Source organism: Cryptomeria japonica, chromosome 9 (genome assembly GCF_030272615.1).
Source record: "Cryptomeria japonica chromosome 9, Sugi_1.0, whole genome shotgun sequence".
NCBI lineage: Eukaryota > Viridiplantae > Streptophyta > Pinopsida > Cupressales > Cupressaceae > Cryptomeria > Cryptomeria japonica.
In genome coordinates this window covers 64,138,032-64,161,050 of record NC_081413.1, presented here as the reverse complement: position 1 = coordinate 64,161,050, position 23,019 = coordinate 64,138,032, and the positions used below count along the sequence as shown (strand labels likewise).

Genomic DNA, 23,019 nt, shown 5'->3' with positions numbered 1-23,019 from the left:
GAAATTCCTTTGGGAAGGGGCAAAGGAGGTTAAAAAAATCTCATTGATCAATTGGGAGACCGCCTGTCTGACTAAAGAAGAAGGAGGGGCAGGCTTGACGAAAATGGATCTTCAAAACCTTGCATTAGGTGCAAAACTAGCCTGGAAGATGTACAAAAATCCTGAGAAACTTTGGTGCAGAGTGTTTAGAAGCAAATATTTGGACTCGAAGGAGTTAGAGAGAATTTTTTCTGTAGCAAACGCAACCAAGGGATCGGCCATGTGGAACTTCCTGTGGGAGAGTAGATTAATCATCACCGAACATCTATCTTGGCAAGTCAAGAATGGGTGGAAGGCAAAATTTTGGGATGACTCGTGGGACGGTGAGGAGCCTATCAGGGAAATGTTTGAGGATCAAAACTGGGTGAATGATGTGGCAAATGAGATGGGAGACAGAGTGGATCAGTATTTTGAAGTAGGAGGTTTTAGGGGAGATAAGGTTAGGTGGAAGAATATAGAGATTGGGAGTAAGGAACTATGTACCAAACTGGCTGAAATTCTAAGGAGTAGGACGATATTGGTGTCTGAGGAAGAAGATACTCTTTTCTGATGTGCTGCCAAATCAGGGGATTACGGTGTTAAACTTGGCTATGAAATACAGAGACAAAGAGTGAGGGACACCATCTGGCCGCATAAGTTGTGTTGGAGCAATAGAATTCTTCCTAAAGCCGGAGCCTTTATTTGGATTGCCCTTCATGATAGGGTACTCACCGGGAGTAGACTAAAGATTATTGGCATTGTTGGTCCTAGCAGATGTGTATTATGTAAAGAAGAGGAAGAGACTACGAACCACTTGTTGTATAGATGCTCCTTTGCTAGCAGGTGTTGGGATTGGTTGTTTGATATGGTGAACTTGAATACTGTCAGGAATGAAGGATTGAAATCTTTTTTACTGTCATGGCCTTAGATGGACAAATCTAAATGGGGTGATATTTGGTTGGTAGGACCGGTTTTGGCAATGTGGCATATTTGGAAGGAGAGAGATAGGAGAATTTTTAAGGAAGTAGATCTCTCTACCAAGCAGCTTATTTCAAAAATTAAGGTTGCCATAGAGGAAGTTGTAAATGGTAAGAGTGTCATGAGAAAGAATTACAGATATAACAATTGGGATAGGAGCATGGAGATAAAGTGGTCTTTGAAAGAGATAGGGCTTGTTGTTCCTTCTAAGAAACAAGTAGATAGGAATTTGATTAAATGGAATGCGCCGCCAAAGGATTGGGTGAAGCTCAATTTTGATGGGGCCAGTAAAGGTAATCCAAGCAGGGTTGGTTTCGAGGTTGTACTAAGAGATGAGAACGGTGGAATGATTAGTGGAGTGTATGGTAATTTAGGAGAGTGTTCAAACAATGAAGCAGAAATCAAAGCTTTGGAAGCAGGTTTGAATATGTGTGTTGAGGGGAACATCTCCAAGGTTATCATAGAAGGAGATTCCCAAGTTATCATCAATGGCATGATACAATCCACCTTTCACAACTGGAGATTAAACAAATGGCTGCCTTGTATCAATAGTTTGTTGGAACGGATTGGGGTTTTCGAAATTGTTTACACATATAGAGAGGTAAATAGAGTGGCAGACCTCCTGGCAAATTTGGGAGTAGTAGGGGAAAATCATTACTGCTCAATCACGCTACACGATGCTTCACAAGAATTAATGGAAGCCATCAAAAAGGACATTCCGAGGTATTCCCGACAAGGTATAGGATAGGGGTAGATTTAGTATGTGACATATGAGGTGACCTCGCCTCACTTCCTTTCACGAGGAATTTTAAGCATAATGGCTTTTCAGAAATTCAGACATGCACTGCAGACAAGGACTCAAAGTTCTTCGAGTACTGCCAGCAATGTGCCCAAGTCACAGGGAAGAGCAAGAGTAGCATTAGGAGATTTAGGCGGCTTATTCCAGAAGGACAAGACAATTCAGAGAAGGCGGCAGGAGCGGAATTAGCAGGGATAAAAGATCTAAAATAAGATTTTTTCAAGATTGCCTGTACTCGGGATTGGTTATGTTTGGTTTGTCAGGGCCGCTTTACCAGATTCTAGAAGCAACGGGTTTCTATATGAGGATAGAGGTTGCATAGAGTGGATCATCCGTGAAGATAGAAAGTAGTATTGCTGGCATAGGATGGCTCCATTCATAGGGATTGCGTGCAGGAATTGTGCAGAGACTATTGAGCATCAGTGCATTTCGGTGTTTAACGCACAGGATGAGATCTATGAGGGGGTTCTGGAAATGGTGGACATTCCTTTGAATTTGGAAAGGCATTGGTGCGATGGCTTCATCTACGAAGTTGTATTAGCACCGATTGTGGATGTCCTGGAATCCAAGGAGAGGTGCATAGAGATTGTGGGAGATTTTGTGAACGAAGATTATGGTGATGCGGTGGCAGAAGCCCTGTATGAGATGCAGGACGGAGTTAATAAAGCATACTTAAGATATATTTTAATCCTTCTATCTACCTATCCTCAGACTCAGAAGAGGAGACAAAAGCGGAAGGGGATCAGATCGAAGATGAGGAGGACCTCCATGCACAGGATATGATTCACACTGAGGAGGAGAGAGAGGATAGGGATAAAAGGTAGGGGAAGCGCAGGAAGAGGAATTTTGTTAAGGAAGCCTAGTCGAATTTCAGAGATGGGGTTACGAATGGTGATCTGACTACATTTAGGCAACTTAAGAAGGCAGAGGACTGGTGGCTGACAGAGGCGTCTTCGGATACTCTTTTCAACCTGGGCGAACTGATTTCGCAAGTGCTGCACTTCCTGATGAATGAGAAATGGATGACGTTCGATAACGGTATTGCATATGGTGGGTCTGGATAGGTATAAGGTAGTTAATATAGTTGGATCTTGGGTTTAAGTAGTAGTTGAACTATTTTCGGCTAGTATTCTAATCCATATGGATATTATATGTACAACTTTTTGGAGTAATATAGGGAGCTATCCCCATAAAGATAGCACTTACCCTAAACAAAAAAAATTATTATTAAATAAAAATAAAATAAACAATATAAATAAAATAAAACAATTCTTAAATAGTTCTAAAGTAAAATAGATAACTCAAGACTAATATCTCTCAGCAATTTTTAGAAAGATGCATTTAAGATATCTATACTAATTTATTTATAGACAATATTTGTCCACAAATATTCAAAGAAGGTTAGCATGAACCACTAAAACAAATTTAGGAATAACGACAATATAAAAAATGTATAACTCCTCTATAAAAAATGTACAACGGGAAGTATATAAGGCCTGCAATATACCACGACCAATATATAAGAGTGAAAGATGGTTTGCTTCATGGTACATCCAGATGCAAAACAGAACTACTCTTTCTTGTTTTCTGAACTAACAGCTGTGGACTTATCACCAAGTGCCTGCTAAAAATCTTCTTGTAGAGAATACCCTTGATTAATAGAGTCCCTAAGGATCACTGAAATCAAAAGAGATATCTCTGAATTGTGGGATGCACCTCCATTTCCTATATGCATTTCCAGTATAGTAGATAAGTTTGAGGGTAATAAGAGACACCCCCAAACATCTACCACATTTCTGACACCCCTTGGTGTTTCCAGAAGATACCTCTCAAAAAATGGATAACTGCAGGAATCAGAATACATCTCCTGCATGTTGCATATAAAAGTAAACATTGCAGAAAACCAATAACACTTCAATTTCTTAACCATAATTTTATCTTGGATCCAACAAAGCAGTAGAAAAGTCCCCAAACCATCTAATTTGTATCATTATTCTCTGCAGTGTTTAGTTTTCTCCACTTACTTGCCCAGTCTACAGTATTTTTCACCCCCTACTATCAATCAATACACCACCATTTTGAAAGGGTTTTAGCATCATTGTCCAAGAACTTTAGCAAAGGCATCGACAGGGATATAAGTTTGAAATTTATTGCCCAGTCTACAGTATTTTTCACCCTCCACTATCAATCAATACACCACCATTTTGAAAGGGTTTTAGCATCATTGTCCAGGAACTTTAGCAAAGGCATCGACAGGGATATAAGTTTGAAATTTAAATCATTGAACAGCAGCCTGCAGGGTTTCACTATCTTCAATGTAGCATAAACAAATTTGCAGACTCAGTCTACCATCTTCTATTTCCAGGTATTTACATTTTTGTGAGGTTTTTACAAAGAATAGATGTGTTTCTCATTTGAATTTTGGATCCCTGATTTTCTATAAAAGTCTAAAACAGATGTTATATTATTGACCTCAAGTTTCCAGGACAGTCTTAGCAGATTTTTTTAAATACCAGTGATTTGTTTCAGAATCTCAATTTGCAATTTCAGACTAAGTTTATGGAACAGACGCTTTGCATCTGTTTAGAGAGATGGCTTTGAGATTTCCTACAGAATTTTTTAAAAAAAAACAAAAAAAATCTAAGAATATCTAGGAGGTAAAGATACCCTGCACCATCTGTGGATAAATATTAAAGGAAACTCAAGGGGTCTAAGACTCTAATGGTATGATGGGAGTTATATAAGAGTGAAGCCTAATCAATCAAACAACAAATTCAGAAGGTGGAAGCTTAGAAAAATGAAGAAGAGATGTGGCACACTGAGGAAGCTAGATGGGGATGACAAAAAGTTACTCTCATTTAGATCTCATGTTTTAGATGGACCTCCATATCTAATTACAAGCCATGCAGCATGAAACTCAGCAACCCAAATTGAATTAATCTGCCACAGAAAATCTGAACTAACATCTCTGGAGGAAACTTGTGGTAAAATGTATTACTAAAGCCCTATTGCTAACATATTTGATTCAAGCCTTTATTGTAAATAATAACCAAATATTATAGTTTGTTGAGTATTTACTCCATGTAGATAGTTTGTTAGTTTTAGTATTGTTTGTTTATGGTTAGTTACTATTATTTAGCAAACTTAGGATTTTATTTGTTATTTGTTAAAACCATGAATGCACGGTTCTCCATGATATTTTCATGCATAAATACATGATTTGAAATATAATACAATTCAATTTGAGTCTAAAGCTCTTAATACAAAGGCAGGAAGTTTTCCAAAATTCCTTCTTCCAGACTCAGTTGCTGCATGGAAATAAGTATTCCACATGGAAGACCAAACTCAAAACTCAACTTGAGTTTGAGGAAGTTTGGAATGTGGTCAACAGCACCACTATGCGACCTGAAATGATGTTGATGTGCAAGGATATTTGATCAAGCCGACAGAAAGGCTAAATTGATCGTAATGTTCATCTATGGAGAGTGTATGAGGCGAAGAATCAAAATCAAATCTTGAATTTGCAGAGTCAACTACATAGCCTGAAAATGAGTTATGGAGAACAGTTGGAATCAATTACCGAGTTGAGAGCCTCCCTTCAAGCCATGAGAGAAACAATTGAAGATGTAGTCTTGGTGCCTATTTCTCTATTGGCACTACCTTCCAAATACAAACTGTTTGTGACAATTTTGAATGTCACAAACAGACTCCTAATTTTGAAAAGTTGGTAAATCTACTTCAAAACGAAGAGTCTCTAAACTAGAATCATGGTAAGGATGATCATGCAAATGACCACATGTAATAAAGGCAACAAGCCTATCAAAGCAATTTGGTGAGCCTCCAAAATCTGGTAATTCATCCAAATCTCGAAATAAATGTCCAGTTTGTGAAAGGATTGGGAATGATGTGAAAATTGTCGTTACAACTTGTTGATGGTGTTTTTTTATGCACTATGCAACACAAAATAAAATACTAAGTATTATATCCTCTCTTGAACAAAGGCTCCCCAAATGCTAAGCTGTGTGATCAAATGGGAAGACTCCAAGGTTCTCGAATGTCAGGTCTTGACGGATAGACTCAGCTGTTTGATGTGATATTGCTGGAATCACAAGGTGGACTTGCATTGAATGCTTGAGATGCTTGATTGCAGCTGTTATGTGGAGTTTTAGTTAACATGATTGAAAAAAAAGGGAAAGATGATAAGGATTGGGAGAGATCTAACCTACTCTTAAGAATGCAAGACCGATGGACAATCTTTGGTGGAACTCAACTAAGCTTTGCTTTGACATGCAGTGAACATCTCCACAAGGCTAGAGCAATCTCCTAAGGTAAGCATATGATGTTCAAATCACCACATAAAAGTATAGGTACCCTCAAGGTGAAGCATATCAATGAAGAAGAAGCAATTGAATTCAAACTTGGCTAAGATGGATCTAGTTGACTATGCAAGGCACTTAACAATCAGCAAGGTGTTAGTAGTATGGATGTACGAATTTCACCATTGATTATGCACAAAGTTCTTCCATTCATCTAAACAACATGAAAATAAATGAGAAGTAGAGACCATGCAAATTGTCGAATCAACATATGTATTTCACCATATCTTCAATGAAGTTTACATGCTTCTTACAACAATGTCTTGGCAACAATCTTTGCCTTCTCTTCCTACCCTACTCTAGTTGTTGTTTGCTGCTTTTCTACAAATCAACTACTAACTATTTTCTATTGTCAATTAACCTTTACAATTGAAAGAATGAAGCCTTATGTAGTGCTCTCATTACAATTGAGTGGTTCAGATTGATTCACAATCAATGGCCAAGATTGAAAGATAGAAACCCTAATTAGGGTTTATTACACCCATTACAAAGCATTTAATGCTTGACTAATAACAGATTTACAATAAAATGGACACATGTCCCTCCTTGAACAATTGACCAATAGATGATGATAGTAGGTGCATCGAACTTTGTGCCCACATGTGGTAGTTATCGTCTTTGATGGATGAGTCAAGCACATTGAATCTGGTCACCTTAGCTTAAAATGATGTAATTGAATAAGTGATGACTAGGCGCCACCTCATTTTGCTTGATCTTTGTAACTCATCACAAGTTGTAGATAAATGAGGCATATCTCTTGATACTCAACATTTCCAAGCTAGATCAATGAATAAAACGAAGGTGGGAGATATTCCCAAAATGCATTATCTTCTAACTTTGATTACCTCTTCTGAAACTATCTCCTGTCTTGATCACTTGCATTCTCCTTGTCTTGTGTGGAAAATCCTTCGTCTTGGATATGTTTCACTTCCCATCCTTGGAATCCTTCGTCTTGATTGTCTATGATCTTCTTTCCCTATCTTGATCACTCCTTTGTACTATCAATGCTTCTAGGATTTCCGGAGGAAATTCAAGATTGTGTGAAAGTCCTTCCTTGAATGCTTGATGTTGATCACCACTCTTTGCCTTGATGTTGCTTACAGCCTGCCACTTCACTCTCTTTATCAACCACCTGCAACACAAACAGAGATACAATCAAACACACTAGATATATTGGTTTCACCCATTTTCAACTTTCTAATCTAATATATATGCTAAAACAATGTGAAGTGATGCTCTCATTGCTGGAGTTTGTCAAATTGTTGGTGTAGACTTGGTGATCTCCCTCTAATTAGTTGTTTGATCCATGACAAGATCGTTGAAGTTTGATAGATGCAATGTAGTTGTCCTTAATGACAAATTAGCCGATCAAAGAGGTCAATATGTTGTGGATGATGATCAAATTCAATACCTCTAATGACCTCGCGGCTCGCCTTTGCTTTGATGAAAATTGCTGCTAACAAGGAATGAATTCACCCTCTATTATTGACAAATTTGACTGATATGTATGATTAAAATCAATGCCTTCATGAGAGCTTGTGCAAAATCAATTTTGTGTTTGATCAAATGAAATGATCAAACACACTTTATAGTTTCTTGGAAGGGAGATCGTACCTCATCACAAGGTCGACTTGTGATCATCTTTAAATGTTTTGCAAATTAACGCAAAGCCGACTTGAATCCACAATTCAAGATTTTAAATAAAACGTCTATCATGCATTATGGTGGGGTCCAATCAAAGAGGCGCTCATATTAAACACATATCCCTTGCAAGTCGTATTTATCAAATTAAATCACACTCTTGAGGTTGCATTGGAGGTAGCATTGCCTAGGATGCACCCTGTCATTGCCTAGGAAGGTCCTAAATCCTTAAGTCGCACATTGTCATTGGCAAATGAAGGAAGTAATTCCTTAAGTCGCTAATTGTCATTGCCAATGTAAGTCCACAGGGCTAAAATCGTTGATTTCCATTGCCAAGGGAAGGAAATGCCTTGGGTTGCTGAGCAAAGGAAATCGTCTAAGATGGTTAAATCGCACCTTTAGACCCCCAAAGGAAATGAAATTGGACATGTGAAGTGGCATTGTTAATGCTATAGAAACATTTCGCTCTCCATTCTAACGGTTTGTGGGGCCCAAGCAATGGCGCGGTAGTGAAGGGAGTTGAAGGCAATGACGTGGAAGGAATATCGTGGCAAGAAAGGATGAGGGGGTGTGGTAAAGAGATGCCACGAGGGGTAAGGTAGATGAAGGATGGGCATAGGATAAGTGACGCAGTGGGAGTCATAAGGGGTAAAGGGATGTGATGAAGAGGAAGTGAGGGTGAATGGAAGGAAGGGTTTAGGGAAGGGAAGTTAGAAAATTGGGGAAGGTGAATGCCATGGTTAGGAGGTGATAAAGGAAGGAAGATGCAGGAAGATGGAGGGATAAGGGATGAAAGATAGAGGATGGAAGAAGAAAGGGTGGAAGGTGAAAGATGGAAGGAATGGAGAATGAAGGGATAGAAGATGTAGGTGAGGTGGTAGTGGTAGGTGAAAGTGAAGAAAGGTAGTGAAAGGAGATGGGAGTGAAAGGTGGCGAAGGGAAGGAAGAGAAGATGGAAGGGTTGTGGAGTGAGATGGAAAGAAGGAAGGGTGAAAGAGAGATGGCAATGGTAGGGAATCCAAATGGGGGAGATGGAAATGGGAGTGATCAGGCTTGAGCATCCACTAGCAGTGCTAGGAGAAGAGGAAGTGATTACGCCTTAGGTCACACATTTCCAATGTCAAAGGAAGTAACTCGATCCTTGGTTGCGCAAAGGAAGTGGTGTCAATGCCTCGAGTCGCTGATCTAGGCAATCAAAGGAAATGCTTAAGTTGCACATTTGGGGGGTCAAAGGAAGTGATTTCAAAATGGCAACTTTCACTGTCTTAATCCATTTGCTCCAATCTTCTCATGAGAACTTGAACTTCAGCTCTTCTTCCTTAGAATATTGACTCTCCAAAACAATCTGCCTTAGCCAAATTTGCATTTCAACTCCGATTTTGCAAGTAAAAGATGATGATTATCATGAATCATTCACTTCCTAAGCCTTGAAAACAAACAGACCTTACCTCATCTTAAAGAGAGAGACTTGACTTGATTAGCTCTTGACCAACTAAACCTCTTCCAAGTGAAAGGCTAATAGCTAAAGACACAACTAACCTAGAAAGCGAAAAAGTGGGGGTCCCCATTTGCAATGGGGCAATGTGTGAAAACGTCACAACACAACTCCTTGACCAAAGAATTATCCAACAACAAATCACATCAAAAGAAGCAATTTCAAGGCAGCAATACACTATGGAAGTAGAAGAACAAACAAACAAAAATATGGCAATGTTGTTGATGAAGAAGACTCTTCAGAAGAGGAATACATGTTTTCAGTCCACTTCAGAAAATAATTTGAAGTTAAATTATATTTGGTATCTATTGTCACAAAAGTTTGCACCCTTGTTGAGATATCAACTCAACAACCTCATGAAACATGGAAACAGTCCCAAAGTGACCTTGCACAAGGGGTTGAATCTCTAGAGAAGGTCGACTTCCGTCTCAATTCAAGTGCAAGTGTTGAACCAACTCAACACTCCATATTCTGCTTCTATATCTATTCTAACAGCTTGCAGAGGAAAAGGGAAGAACGAAATGCTAAAATGAAAGGAGGTGATGCACCAAGAGAAGAGATGTTCCTCTCCCCACCTCAAAATGACACAAAGAATCAATTGAAATACCCTGGAGATGCACAAATTTCAGTCACATGAATGACCCCAAACGAATGTATAGAGGTTAGAATTTGTTGAATGTCAAAAGGGAAGAAGTTTCCCATAAGTCACACTCAGAACACAAGTTAACACAGCATGTATGTGAGAGAAAGCCACAAGACATACACCTATAATGAAGGTAAGAAAACATACACAACATGCATATTAAGAGAGGCAAGAATGATGATTTCAATTCATTCTCAAGGCAATGGCCAAACTTACAGTTGTAGAAATGCATTAAAATATACAAATCTCCAAGAGAAGTAAAAGAGTAGACGATAGCTCAAGCCAGCGGGGAGAGAAGACTTTACAAAGAGGCTTAACAACCTATATATAGCAAACTGGTCATAGAGAAAAGACCAATGGTCAAAGGGGGGAAGACTTGACCCTGGCGTAAGTAGGGGAATGATAGTCCGAAAATAGGGAAGTGCACAGATCTGGCATGGTTATGCATGCAAGAAATCCATCCATACCCTAACAAGGCAATCCCAAGAAGAAAAGACTTCTAGAAGGTAGATTGCCTGGCATTCCAAAGTCAGAGCATACAAACCTAACATGAAGGCCATCAAGTAACCATAAATAAGCATGGCCTTGGACTCCACTTGATGGCAATCCTGTAAAAAACATTAAATGCACCACTCTAGCTCTATAAATGAAAGTAGACAAGTTGTAAGAGTTGGTGGAGCATTAAGAGCCTTGAGTGTTGATCACGCCATTTGGAAGTGTTGCAAGTTGTCAAAGGTCGGATGTTAAGCCTTTAGAAAAATGTTGCAAAGGGAGAGAAGACAGGAACCTCGGAGTCCGAAGGGACGAGAGGGAGCAAAAAGGGAAATCCAAGTTTCAGGGAGACAATATACCTCTTCCCAAAAGGGAAAGGGTAGACCGGTTCCTCAAATCCCAAAATCCGGAAGGAAAAGGTTGGGTTTCGAGGTTCGGGGACACAGGATACCTCTTCCCAAAAGGGAAAGGGTAGACCGGTTCCCCGAATCCCAAAATTTGGAAGGAAACATTTTTGCCTACAGCCCACTTCAAACTTGTTTGTTAGCAGCTTCATCAATGATCCATTTCCTCTTTGGCCTTGGTATATTAGCGGCTTCATCAAAGTGGTGCAATTTCCATTTAGTCAAGCCAACGTTCTTTCTCTGTTGATCAGTGCATTGACCTTTGCGCCCGGTGTTGAAATGATCAAGAGGCATTTGTTTTGATTCGCTCCTCGAGTATTGATTTGTGGCAAAGCTGATTTCATTTACTAACGTTTGCAAGTGGACAAATCTGTCGCCACTATATCATTGATCAAGCTGGTTCGTCGTGGAGCCCTATACTATTTGTAGTCTAAAGCGAATCTCGTTGTCTGTAGTCGGTTGTTTCTTTGGGCACTTGTCTTGGCGGACTCCTCTTATCAATGATAGGCATCCGTGTTGATATTGCTAGGCTCTTTGAAGCTTTGATTGGCCAACTCGTGGATGTCTTGTAGGCCAGCTTATATAATCGTAGCGGCTTTGTTCAATTGTGGACATGCATGACAATTTTTATGCCTGGTCATAGCCACTAAAAGATGCTTTGCAAGCCCGTGTTTTTAGTGCTTCCTATTTCTACAAACTATTTATTGTGGTCAGTGTTCTTATTTGGACCAATGTTACAAGACCCAAACTCGCCTCGAACTCAGCAAGTTGATTTTTGACTCAGACTCGTACTCGATGCCCAAACTTCGCAAAGACTCGACAAATTGATAAACCCAAGAAATTCAAAGATTTTTAAGGACTTAAAACGTGTTTCATGCACCCTTTAGTAAATAAACCTTAAATACACAATAATCCAATGAAATAGAAGCGACTTTGAACACATACACAAGTATAAATTGATCACATAAGTATAAATGCAAATTTTAGCTAAAGGAAATAACACATTAGATATATATGGAAATTGCACGAACTCCGACTCTATTCCAACACAATTCCAATTCTTCCAAGTTCAAGAGAATATCTAGAAATTGCACAGACTCGAACGCGATGCCCAAACTTCGCAAAGACTCGAACTCACCTCAAGCTCAGCAAGCTGATTTTTGACTTGGACTCGAACTCGGACTCAACGCCCAAACTTAGCAAAAGACTCGACAAATTGAAAAACCCAAGAATTTCAAAGATTTTTAAGGACTTAAAACTTGTTTCATGCACCCTTCAGTAAATAAACCTTAAATATACAATAATCTAATGAAATTGAAGCTACTTTGAACACATACACGAGTATAAATTGATCACATAAGTACGCAAATTTTAGCTAAAGGAAATAACACATTAGATATATCTGGAAATTGCACGGACTCCGACTCTATTCCAACACAATTCCAATTCTTCCAACTTCAAAAGAGTATCTAGAAATTGCACGGACTCCAATTATATTCCAAATTTCCATCTATAAAGAGCTAATTTCCCACTTAATTCTTTTCATGTAAGTTCCTCGCATGGACACACTTAAATGAATCGTTGAAATCTTTTGAGAAAGAACCCATGTTCTCCATCTACTAGGTTTAAGTTCCCCGCAACTCAAGTTCAACACTCAACTCCACAGGCCAGCAGGTTCACCAGCTCTAATACCATTGTAAGAGGCCACCCAATTCGATACATTTTTAATTTCTTTTTCACTTTTCAACAACCCTGCTGCTGGTAATTTTGTCAAATGGTTTGCATGATAGGTTTTTGTTTGCTGATTTGCCAGTCTATAGTGTGTTCATTGCAAATTCTAAATTCACATTCACTATCACACTTGAGCATTCATATATGAAATGTTATTAACAACAATAGTTTAGTAAATATCAACTACAATGATTGCTGTCATTTCAGAGATGCCTTAATGTCAACAATAATAGATATTAGAGAATCAGAGATACAATGAGCAGAAGTAACAATAATCGCTTTTAACAAACTGTTGTTCAAAGCACAGAATGAATAATACTATTTGCTGCCCTTAATATGAAGATAAATCAGACAACAAATGCACCAGCAAAATCTCTTCACAGTAGATGACCAAAACATGGTGTTTGTTCCAGGTTACAATGTTGAAAATGAATGTTTACAACAGCGCTTTTGATATTCAATATAATGTGCACATATAGGCAAATTACACACATAACAAAGCACACAAGTCTCTGACTTGATATAAGTTGCCGCAGACTAGAGACTGATTATAGTCATGAGAATACCATTGACCAATATATAATGATTTATCACAAAGATATATTTTCAGAATATCTGAGAATAGTGGAATACATTAAACCCTCAAATAACAATCCTCAGCAATATGAATAATGCTCCTTGGCTCCCACAACCCTACTGCTACACAAACTCCCTAATCACTCTTCCTTGCAACCATGACTTGTTTGCAGATTCACGCCCAGCCAATGTCTTCAAATACCAACGAACAACAATATAATGGCAGCCAGTGAAGAGTTCATGCGACCAGCAATAACAAATTCTTCAAAGTGACTTTTTATTTTTTTAAATTGTGTCTTTTTAACTGACTTGGCAGAGACTCTGCCAGCCTCAATCAGACTTGGGGAGTTCAAGACTAGAGTCCCAAAGACTCTGTAGAGGTGCCTCACCTCTGGACTCGGTGAGTCTTGTAGTCTTGTAACACTGATTTGGACAGCCACATTCGGTTACGTGGCCAAGTTGTCGCCCCATATTGCCCTTTCTAGTCCACGTATGACGAAGTTCAGTCTGCACATGGTGATTTGTGGCATTGTTGGCTCAGTGTTTGTGGTGATGTGGCGCATGTAACTGCCACCTCAAATCGCCATCCAGGCCTCACCATCTTTTGTCGTTGCAAATCAAGTTTCTATATTATTGTGATTTTTTGAGAATTATTATAATGGATTTTTCTTTTATTTTGGCGAAAGGGAATTATAGACAATGGCATGATTTTATTATTACTCATCTTAATGAGCATGATTTATTGGCACATTTGTACAATCAAGTTCCTAACCCTGGCACACCTTGTGAGATTAGTATTTGGAAAGGTCATATGGCTCGCATCTTTACAGTTATTTTTTATCGCGTCAATTATGACATTTTGGAGTCACTTATTCATTTTGAGTGCCCTCATGCTCTTTAGACTCATATACGAGAGGTATATGATACTTTGTCATCTCTCAATGATCCTCTTTTTGATTCCCATGTGCCTCTTCCTTCTTCAAAGCTGATAACCCATCTTTGTGATCCTTCGGAGGTTGCAATTGTTTCAGAGGTTCCTAATTCTTCATCAAAGATAGTCGATCCACCTTCACTAGAGACTTCCATCATTACTGCTCGGCAAGAAAATCATTGTCTTCTTGATTGAGATTCCTATTTGGCAAGCAATGGTTCATTGTTTGTGGAGTCTCACATTTCAGATCTAGAGGACACATTTGAGGGGTTATCTCTACTATTTGATGATTATTGTGACGCATCAATTGTCACTTCATCTTTGTCTTTGAAGCTTGTTCAAGATCAGTTTCCATTGGTTCCTTGTTTGTCACCTTCTCTTATGACTGGGTATGTATCTGATTGGTTTGTGGCATCATCTTCCAAGGACATGGCGACATATGAGCAAATTTCAAAGACACCATCATTCTACAATTGGATTTCACTTCCTAATTCCTATCCAAAATGGGAAGCATTCCTACATTTGTACTTGGTTTATCTTCTTCCCAAGGGGAGAAATGTTGTTTGTCAACATTAGACTATGTTTTGTCATCAAGCACTCACCAATTCAGCATGACATTATCCATTATGGGGGGGCTATGTGGTCTCCTTTCCTACCTATGGGGGTATGCTTGTATACACATGATGTATGTAGTCCTTGGGGGGTGCGATTGAGTCCTCCATCCATGCATCTTGTTCTTTTCTCTCTTTTGGAGAAGAGTTTTGTCCCACAAGATTTTCTCCTTTTCTTTGTTTGTGAGAGAATTCATTGCATTTGCATTGTACATGGGTACCTAACATGGCCTAGTAACTGGGACCCATCTTGCATCTTGCTCATATTGCATAATATTCTTCTCCCTAAGTTGCACTTAATGGGGGGTGTTGGAATGAATTGATATTTACTCATTATACTTAAGTCCAACCTTAGGTTAGCTATCATTTAGTATTCCTAAATTGCATTATTATTTGTGTTGGGTAGTTGCTTATACCTAATCTCGCACCTCATTGATGCTCGCATCGTTGCTCTTGCCTTTATAAGCAGAGCCTAATGTACATTTTACTCATCTCAATTCATTCATCTATTGGTGAAATATATTTCTCTCTTAGTGTGAAGGTTTATAGTTGTATGTAGATCCTGGCATAGAAGTGCATACTTCTACACTTAAAACCAATAATGCTTGGTTCTTCATGATATTTTCATGTATAAATACATGATTCAAAATGTAATATAGTTCAATTCAAGTCTAAAGCTCTTAATAAAATTCAACTCTTTATTGAAGCCAAACCATATCATCTCTATCATCTTAGACAATGGGTTTGTTGGACATGTTGTCATTGATGTCAAAGGGAAATTAATGTCACAATGATTTAATTAATGGCACAAGTGCTGCATAAAATATGATTATATTATATCCTAGAGCTAAAACAGAAATACACTGATCATATTCAAGACACTATACATTAGATGGGATAGAAGCCTTTCAAGATAATTTGGAGTTAATGATATCCAAGATTCATAATTCATATGGTGCAAATACCTAAAATTGTTGAATAATGCATAGTTCAAGGAAGGTAGCATTCACAAGATCGTCATCATGAATCCGTAAATAGTAATAATGCCAACATAGATATTATGATATAGATTATGAAAATGATGGTCAACTACATGAGAAGCATTTTAATTGAATTGAACTTAACCAACCATGTTCTAAGCCTAAGTTAAAGGCACGTATAATCATATATATTAGATCGCCCAAATCTGATTTTGACTAGTATTGCATAAGGCAGCAATTTATTATATGAAAGGTGCATGATTAAAAGAAATAGAGAAAGGCAGTGATCATGATCATCTAAATGCAGCAATCATTATTGTAGACAGTGATTATCTTTAGATTAATTATTGGAGATGATTAAAGATTCATGAAGGCAGCGATTGATGCTAAAACAGATTTGTTAACAAAAAAGACACATCCATTCAAATAGTTGTCTCCTTTCTAAGAGATGCATCATTTCATGAAGACATAAAGATACAAGATGTGAGTGAGATTTGTGGAGATGAGAGGAAGAGGAGAAAAAGATATCTAAAAAGAATATGCATGATTTGAGTGGAACAATGAAGTGGATAGAAAGAACACTAAAAGAGATCAAGTATGCAGAGAATATACAAGCATGTATTGAATCGGATTTGAGCAAATTTATAAAACATATACGAGAGATCTATAAGGATATATATGTGAAACGATAAGCAGAATATATGGAAAGAAGATGCAAGTGCGCATGAACATAAAAGTATATTTATACTATTATTAATGAGATGAGGAGTATCATAGAGAGTACATATATGAAGGAGAATCGTAATGTTCATTATCCGTTGAAGAAGCAACATTCAAAAGGTGGAACCTTATTTTGGAAGTTGGTGCTTCCTAAAGGAGAGATTGGTGTCTCTCGCTAAGTGCTTAGCAATGGGGGTTGGTACCTCGAGTAGGTTGGTACCTCGAGTAGGTTGGTCCCTACAATTGTGGGGATTGTGTCTCCCATGGATTGGTGCCTACAAATCATTTAAGAGGGGATTGGTGTCTCCTATGGGTTAGTGCCTGAAAAAGTTGTAAGAGAAGCATTTATATACACAACATTTTGCCGTGGTTTTCTCCTGTAAGGATTTCCAAGTATATCTTGTGTTCTTCTTGTGTTGCATAATTGTTAGAGCTTATGTCAATGATATTGTGCAATTGATATTATTGTGGTTGTTAGTTTGAAAAGATAAAGGATTATCTTATAATGATTCACCCCCTCGCCCACCCACTTATAAAAACCATGTGCTCATCAAGGTTGCACAGTACCTGAAACTTCAGGATTATCAAAATTAGACAGGTGACCATCAAAACCTCTGCTGCAGACACGTTAAATGTCAAAGGTAGAAAAGAGTTGATCTTGCTACTGCAAGGTAATTTTAATGCAAACGAGATTCTATTCAATGCAACTAACACCATTGATAAAGAGCATATTGTCCGTGCCATTGATGATGGAGCTGCCTAAAGACAGAAACAGAAATGTCCTGGTTGATAAGATGTCCTGCTGTAGAAGGCTATGTCACCAATCAAGATTGCATGGTTTATAGAAGGGTGCAGTATTTTGATGGGCAAATGCCCTAACACATGTTCACTTCTGGATAAAAATGTATCTTCTGCAGCAGGAACTTGTTCATTAAAGGATATTCAATTGTTAAAGCACTTGTAAATAGCACTTATTCCTCACATTTGTCTTAATAGCAGTCTCTGAGTAAACATTTAAATTATTAAACTTAAAGCATTCTTAGCTGAAGGATCAGATTGATAAAAGCATGCAGAGACCTTAACACAGTAAATGTTGAAACATCTAATGTATAGAATTGTTGAACATTTTATCTAACGTTTGGAATGTAAAATCTGCATCTAGAATATCAAGTCTTTCAAGCATTATGTGGTGCCCCGAAAGATTTTTTGGAATATTCACTGGATGAAGCATGTCAAGCAAAGTTTCACAAATAGTCTTTGCTGAAGCCTTTCAAAAATAGTAATAGTAAATACTAAAGGAGAAATTCAAATAATAAATTTTCTTTAGCTGAAACATCATCTTAAGTATGTGCCATGCAAAAAATAACATTAAACAAAAACTTACTTGAGAAGTGCTTACCCTACATGCATAATGTAACATCTTTGAGTTTCTCATAGATAAAAGTACATAATTTGGGAATATTTTCATAAAGAATTTCAGGTGCACGAGTTTTACCAATGCTAATTTTTTTAATCACTCATGATTGAAACATTCAGGAGACATAAAATTTAAAGCACTCGTAAATAAGTCCACGAGGTAATGACCTATTGGTGTGAGCATGTCATCCATTTACAGCGATCACAGGTTCAATTCCCTCTAATGAACATTGTGATCAAATTTATAATTGACAAAGTTATTTACAATCCACAGTAAATGAAAGTGCTTTGCCATCAAATAAATAAACACACTTATATAAACATTTACAGAGCAATATTCTTAAGTATTGGTCGCTGAGGCATCTGTCATGAAAAGGATAAGTAATATCTGGATTGTGCGTGTAAATTCTTTAAAGCACGTGTAATGCAAGTACAAAGTTTAGAATAGTTGGAGGACGAGGCATTTCAATTCAGGAAGTTTTCCATGTAGCTTTTCCAAAGCAGTTCAGATGCAAGGGGATAAGTGAAATCTGCATCTAGAATGTAAAGTCTTTGTAGCATTTTTGGATGCAAATGCAGAACTTTGGAGTATCTGATGGATGAAGCATTTCAAATTAGCCGGTTGTAGAATATAACTTTTCCCAGGGATTCTTGATGCTAAGGTTTGAAGAAAAATCTGCATCTATTATGTGAGGTATTCAGAACATTCTTCCACACACGCACAGTGTTATGGAATTTTTCTGGTTGAGGCATTTCATTTTAGCAAATTTTAGTCTGTATTTTTTCTAAAGCATGCATGATGGAAAGGGCTAAGTAAAATATGTATTTAGTTTCAGAGTGTAGTTTTTGACAAATATTCTTAGATGTACATATTTTTTGAAATATTTTAACGATGAAGTGTTTCAATTCAGCAATTCATACAATGTACTTTTTCTCGAACATTTACGATGCAAGGGGTCTAGTAAAATCTGCATCTAAAGTGTAAGGTACTTGTAACAATTTTAGATGCAAGTAAAGACTCATGGAATACATGGTTGAAGCATTTAAATTCAACAAATTTTACTGTGTAATTTTTCTGAAGCATCCTCAACGCAAAGGTTTAAGTATCTGCATCCAGGATGTAAGGTGTCCAGAAATTTCTTAGATCTAGAAAAGAATTATAGAAGATTTGTCCAGAATTATAGAAGATCTAGAAAAAAATTATAGAAGATTGGTGGATGAAGCATTTTTATTCATCAAGTTTTACGACATAACTTTTCTAAAATCATTGTTGATGCAGAGAATGAAGTTAAATCTGGATCTCGATTGTGAAGTCTTTAAAACATACTTAGATGCAAGTTATGATATAACTTTTCCAATTTTTTCTTGTTGAAAAGTGTTAAAGAACATCTACATCTAGAATGTATGGTAATTATAGCATTCTTATATGCGAGTGTAGACTTTTTGAATTGTTTGCTGGATGAAGCATTTCTTCAGCATGTATTTTTTCCAAAGCAATCTCAATGCAAAGTGTTAAAGAAAGACTGCATCTAGAATTCAAGTTATTTAATGCATTCTTAGATAACAGTCTAAAATTTTGGAATATTTACTGATTGAGCATTTCAAATCGGCAAGTTTACTTTTTTTATTTTTACCAGAGGATTGGGGATGCAGGATGCAGGATGCAGGATCTGTAAAATTTGTATCTACAATCTAAAGTCCTTAATGCCAAGCCTTCAGAGGTGCAATGACAAAACAATGAGATATTTACTGGAAGCATTTAAATTCATTAGGCTTTACCATATTGTCTTCCATAAGTATTACTGATTCTAAGTGGCAATGATTGTGTGAATTTTAAAAATCCCCATCTAAGTGTAAATTATTTTAATCATTCTGAAGTGCAAGTACACAATTATGGTATTTTTTTAGATGAAACATTTCAGAAAAATAAGTTTAAATGTGCAGATTTTTTGAAGCGGAAACGGGGAAAATCCTTTAATTAAAGTACATAAATGATAAAATTAAAGAACCGATCAAAGAAAAATTCAAAGATCTCCAGGCTGTATATCAGCAATGAGTTGTGGATTGCTCCACCTACAGTGACATCAGCCCCATTTACGTCGAAATCCTGAATTTGACTCGACACCGGAACTATTTGAAGAGGGAAAACTTGCAAAAGCATAGGAATTTCTAGCCAAAAAAGCAACAATAGAATCCTGGGCTCAATTATGCGGCGCCGCAAATTGATTATCTGCCCATACAGTTATAACTTGCATAATAGTGCAGCTTTGGCTTTGTGTTTCTACAAGCATCATCTAAGAATCATAGATTGTAGCGTGGCGTCCGAGCTAAGTACATCGTATAGAGGTTTGAACCTATTCCTGCCCTCATTAAAGAGGGAAGACACAAAAGCATGTGAGTTTCTCATCAAAACTAACGATGGAAATTCCTATAACCCATAAGGGAATGAATTGATTTGCTCTCTGCGCATCTCAAACTAAACATTGTAATGCAGTTTTGCGGATGAATTTTCCTTTGGCTTTCTAGTTCCATAGACTTAGTATGGTACAGCCTTTGGCTTTGGCTTGCCCTGAACTATTATGTAATGTTTGACTATGCGTTTCCATAGACTGCTATATTATTGTGATAAGATAGAACACTCATATAAAGAAACAACTTACTTGACAATCAGCCATCCGAAGAAGGAAAACCCGAAAAAACACAACAGGAATTTGCCAGGAGAGACCTCCATGGCAGGTCCCAGGCCTCCTCTCAGCCTTCCAGGGCGGGTGACAGAGCTCATTTAGCTCATTCGCCACGTCTACGCCCAAAATAAGAAAACCAAAAATAATCACCCCAGATCAACAATAGGAATCTCCAGTTCTGCAATTATCTTCCTCTTGCCCCTTTATTTCAGCTGAGATCACAAATAAATATTATCTCCAGCACCCCATATAGAACCCTTTTGTTTGTTTGCTCAGGGCACACGGATCGAACACGAGACGTACCATTAGTATGTATAATGTGATACATTGTACCGATCGACCCAGACGAGGAGAGAAGAGGAGAGTGAAAGAATAAGGAATGCCATGATTACCATGGTTTATGTAATTAATCAAATCGGCATATCCGTCACATCTCTCTTCCACGGGATTAGCCAGAAAAAGGCTGTTTCCGCAGTAGAATTAATACTAACTACCGTACGATTGAGATCGGAACCGGGGTAAATGCGGGTCAGAGAGAATCTTTTATAACCCTTGTGTCTTCAGTAGAAGGATGCTCTTGTGATCGGCGCTTGGAGCTTAGAGCTTGGCAATTTGGTTGAAAGACATCTATGTAATTATCTTATTTGGATGGTTTGGTTTGTGTAAGGGTTCTAAAAGCATTTGATTGTCTTTACCTATGATCTATTTTAATAGAAAGAAAAAGAACCATTTTGTATTTTAAGGAGGTAAGAAAATATAACTAGCAATTGTATCTTGGTGTGAAATGGGTACATCGAATAGGTGCATAAGGTCGATCAAAGAATATTTGGTCTATTTTTTCATACATTTTTCAATGCATAAGGTCAATTGGTTGGCATGATGTTGTTTTTGCATGAAACGCATCAATAAAGAACTAATAGCTTCAAATTAATATGGATCTGAACATAATTGAAACAAAACCTTTCAACCGAGAATATAATTAGGTTCCATTTTTTACAAGTTTGTGAAGGGGAGAGAGGCAGAGATAGTGATAGAAAGAGGGGGAGATAAAATGGGGTAGAGGGAGATAGATGGATATAGAGGAGAGTGGAATTGAGAGGGGGGGGACAATGAGAGAGAGTAGAGTAGAGTAGATAGATAGATAGATAGACAGATATGGAAGAGAATAAAAGATGGAGAAATAAAAAGATAAAGATAGAGATAGGAAGTGATGTATAGAAAGGTAGAGAGAGGGAGAGATATAGGGTAGAAAGAGATGAAGACATAATGAAATAGAGATAAATGGGAAGATGGAAGAAGAAATATGGAGAGATAGTGATAGAGACCCAAGTAAAGATAGAGGTAGAGAGATAAAGAGGGAGAGATGGGTGGGTATAGAGAAAGAGAGGGAGGGAGAGATAGAGAATGATATAGATGATGAGATGGAGTAATAGAGAGATAGAGATATAAGGAGACGTAGAGAGAGAGGGAGAGGGAGAGATAAAGAGATAGAAAAACAAAGAGAAGTAGAGATAGATAAATAGAGATGAAGAAGAGTGTGAGAGAGAGATAAGTAGGGGAAGATAGATAGAGGGAGGGAGAAAGAGGGATAGATAGAGATGTATGAGAAGGAAAATAGAGAGAGATAGATGGAGATATATGGTAAGATAAAGGGAGAGTCAAGTAGAGATAGAGATAGAGTTTTATTTATAATATTTTATTTGAAGTGCAATTTTAACTTATTTGAGAATTGAACTATATAATTTACATTTAATTTTATGGTAAATTTTATTTTTAGCATTGAGTTTATCTTTTAGTTAATGCTAAAATTGTTTGAAGAGAGAAGAGAGAGGTAAATAGAGATATATTGAGCTATAGAGAGAAAGGTAGAAAGACAAACATAAAGAAGTGGAGATAGAAAAATAAAAATGAAGAGAGAGAGAGAGATAAATAGGGGGAGATAGATAGACTTGGAAATAGGAAGAGGAGAGATGGAGATATATGAGAAGAGAAAGAGAGATAGATAAATAATTATGGTAAGAGAATGGATGAGATGGGTAGAGATAGATAGAGGGAGAGTGATAGGTAGATGAGTGAGAGAGAAGAGGGGGATAGGGAGAAATATGTAGAGGGGAGATAGATCAATATCTCTGTTTCTATCTTTTCATATATTTTTGTCTCCCTCTCCATTTCTCTTTATCCCTATCTTTATTTGTCTATCTTTCTCTCTCTACATCTTTCTACCCTCTTTTTCTCCTTGTTTATCTCATTTGTTTCCCCTCTCTCTCCCTCTTCCTTTCTCTTTTCTCTATTTTTGCTTCTCTAAATCTTCTCTCTATCCCTTATCTCCTCTCTTTTCTTTCTTTCTATCTCTATCTATTTATTTTTATATTAACATTAATTACTCTATAAACTCAATGTTTAAAAATAAAAATTTATAAAATTAAACATAAATGTAATTAAATTCTTAAATAAGTTAAAATCATACTTCAAAAAAATATTATAAATAAAAATTAGCTATATTAAAATTGATAAAGCAAAAATT

At 37.3% G+C, this 23,019-nt stretch overlaps 1 protein-coding gene across 1 annotated transcript in view; it reads right to left on the bottom strand.

The window, feature by feature from the left end:
• Positions 1 to 21,080, bottom strand: part of LOC131033478 (protein SABRE) — a 278,075-nt gene extending 256,995 nt beyond the window's left edge. Inside the window, exon 1 of the mRNA XM_057964713.2 lies at positions 20,472 to 21,080. Coding sequence (XP_057820696.1) covers positions 20,472 to 20,593 — 122 coding nt within the window. The 5' untranslated portion in view covers positions 20,594 to 21,080. The remainder of the gene's footprint in view (positions 1 to 20,471) is intronic.
• Positions 21,081 to 23,019: the final 1,939 nt, after the last annotated feature.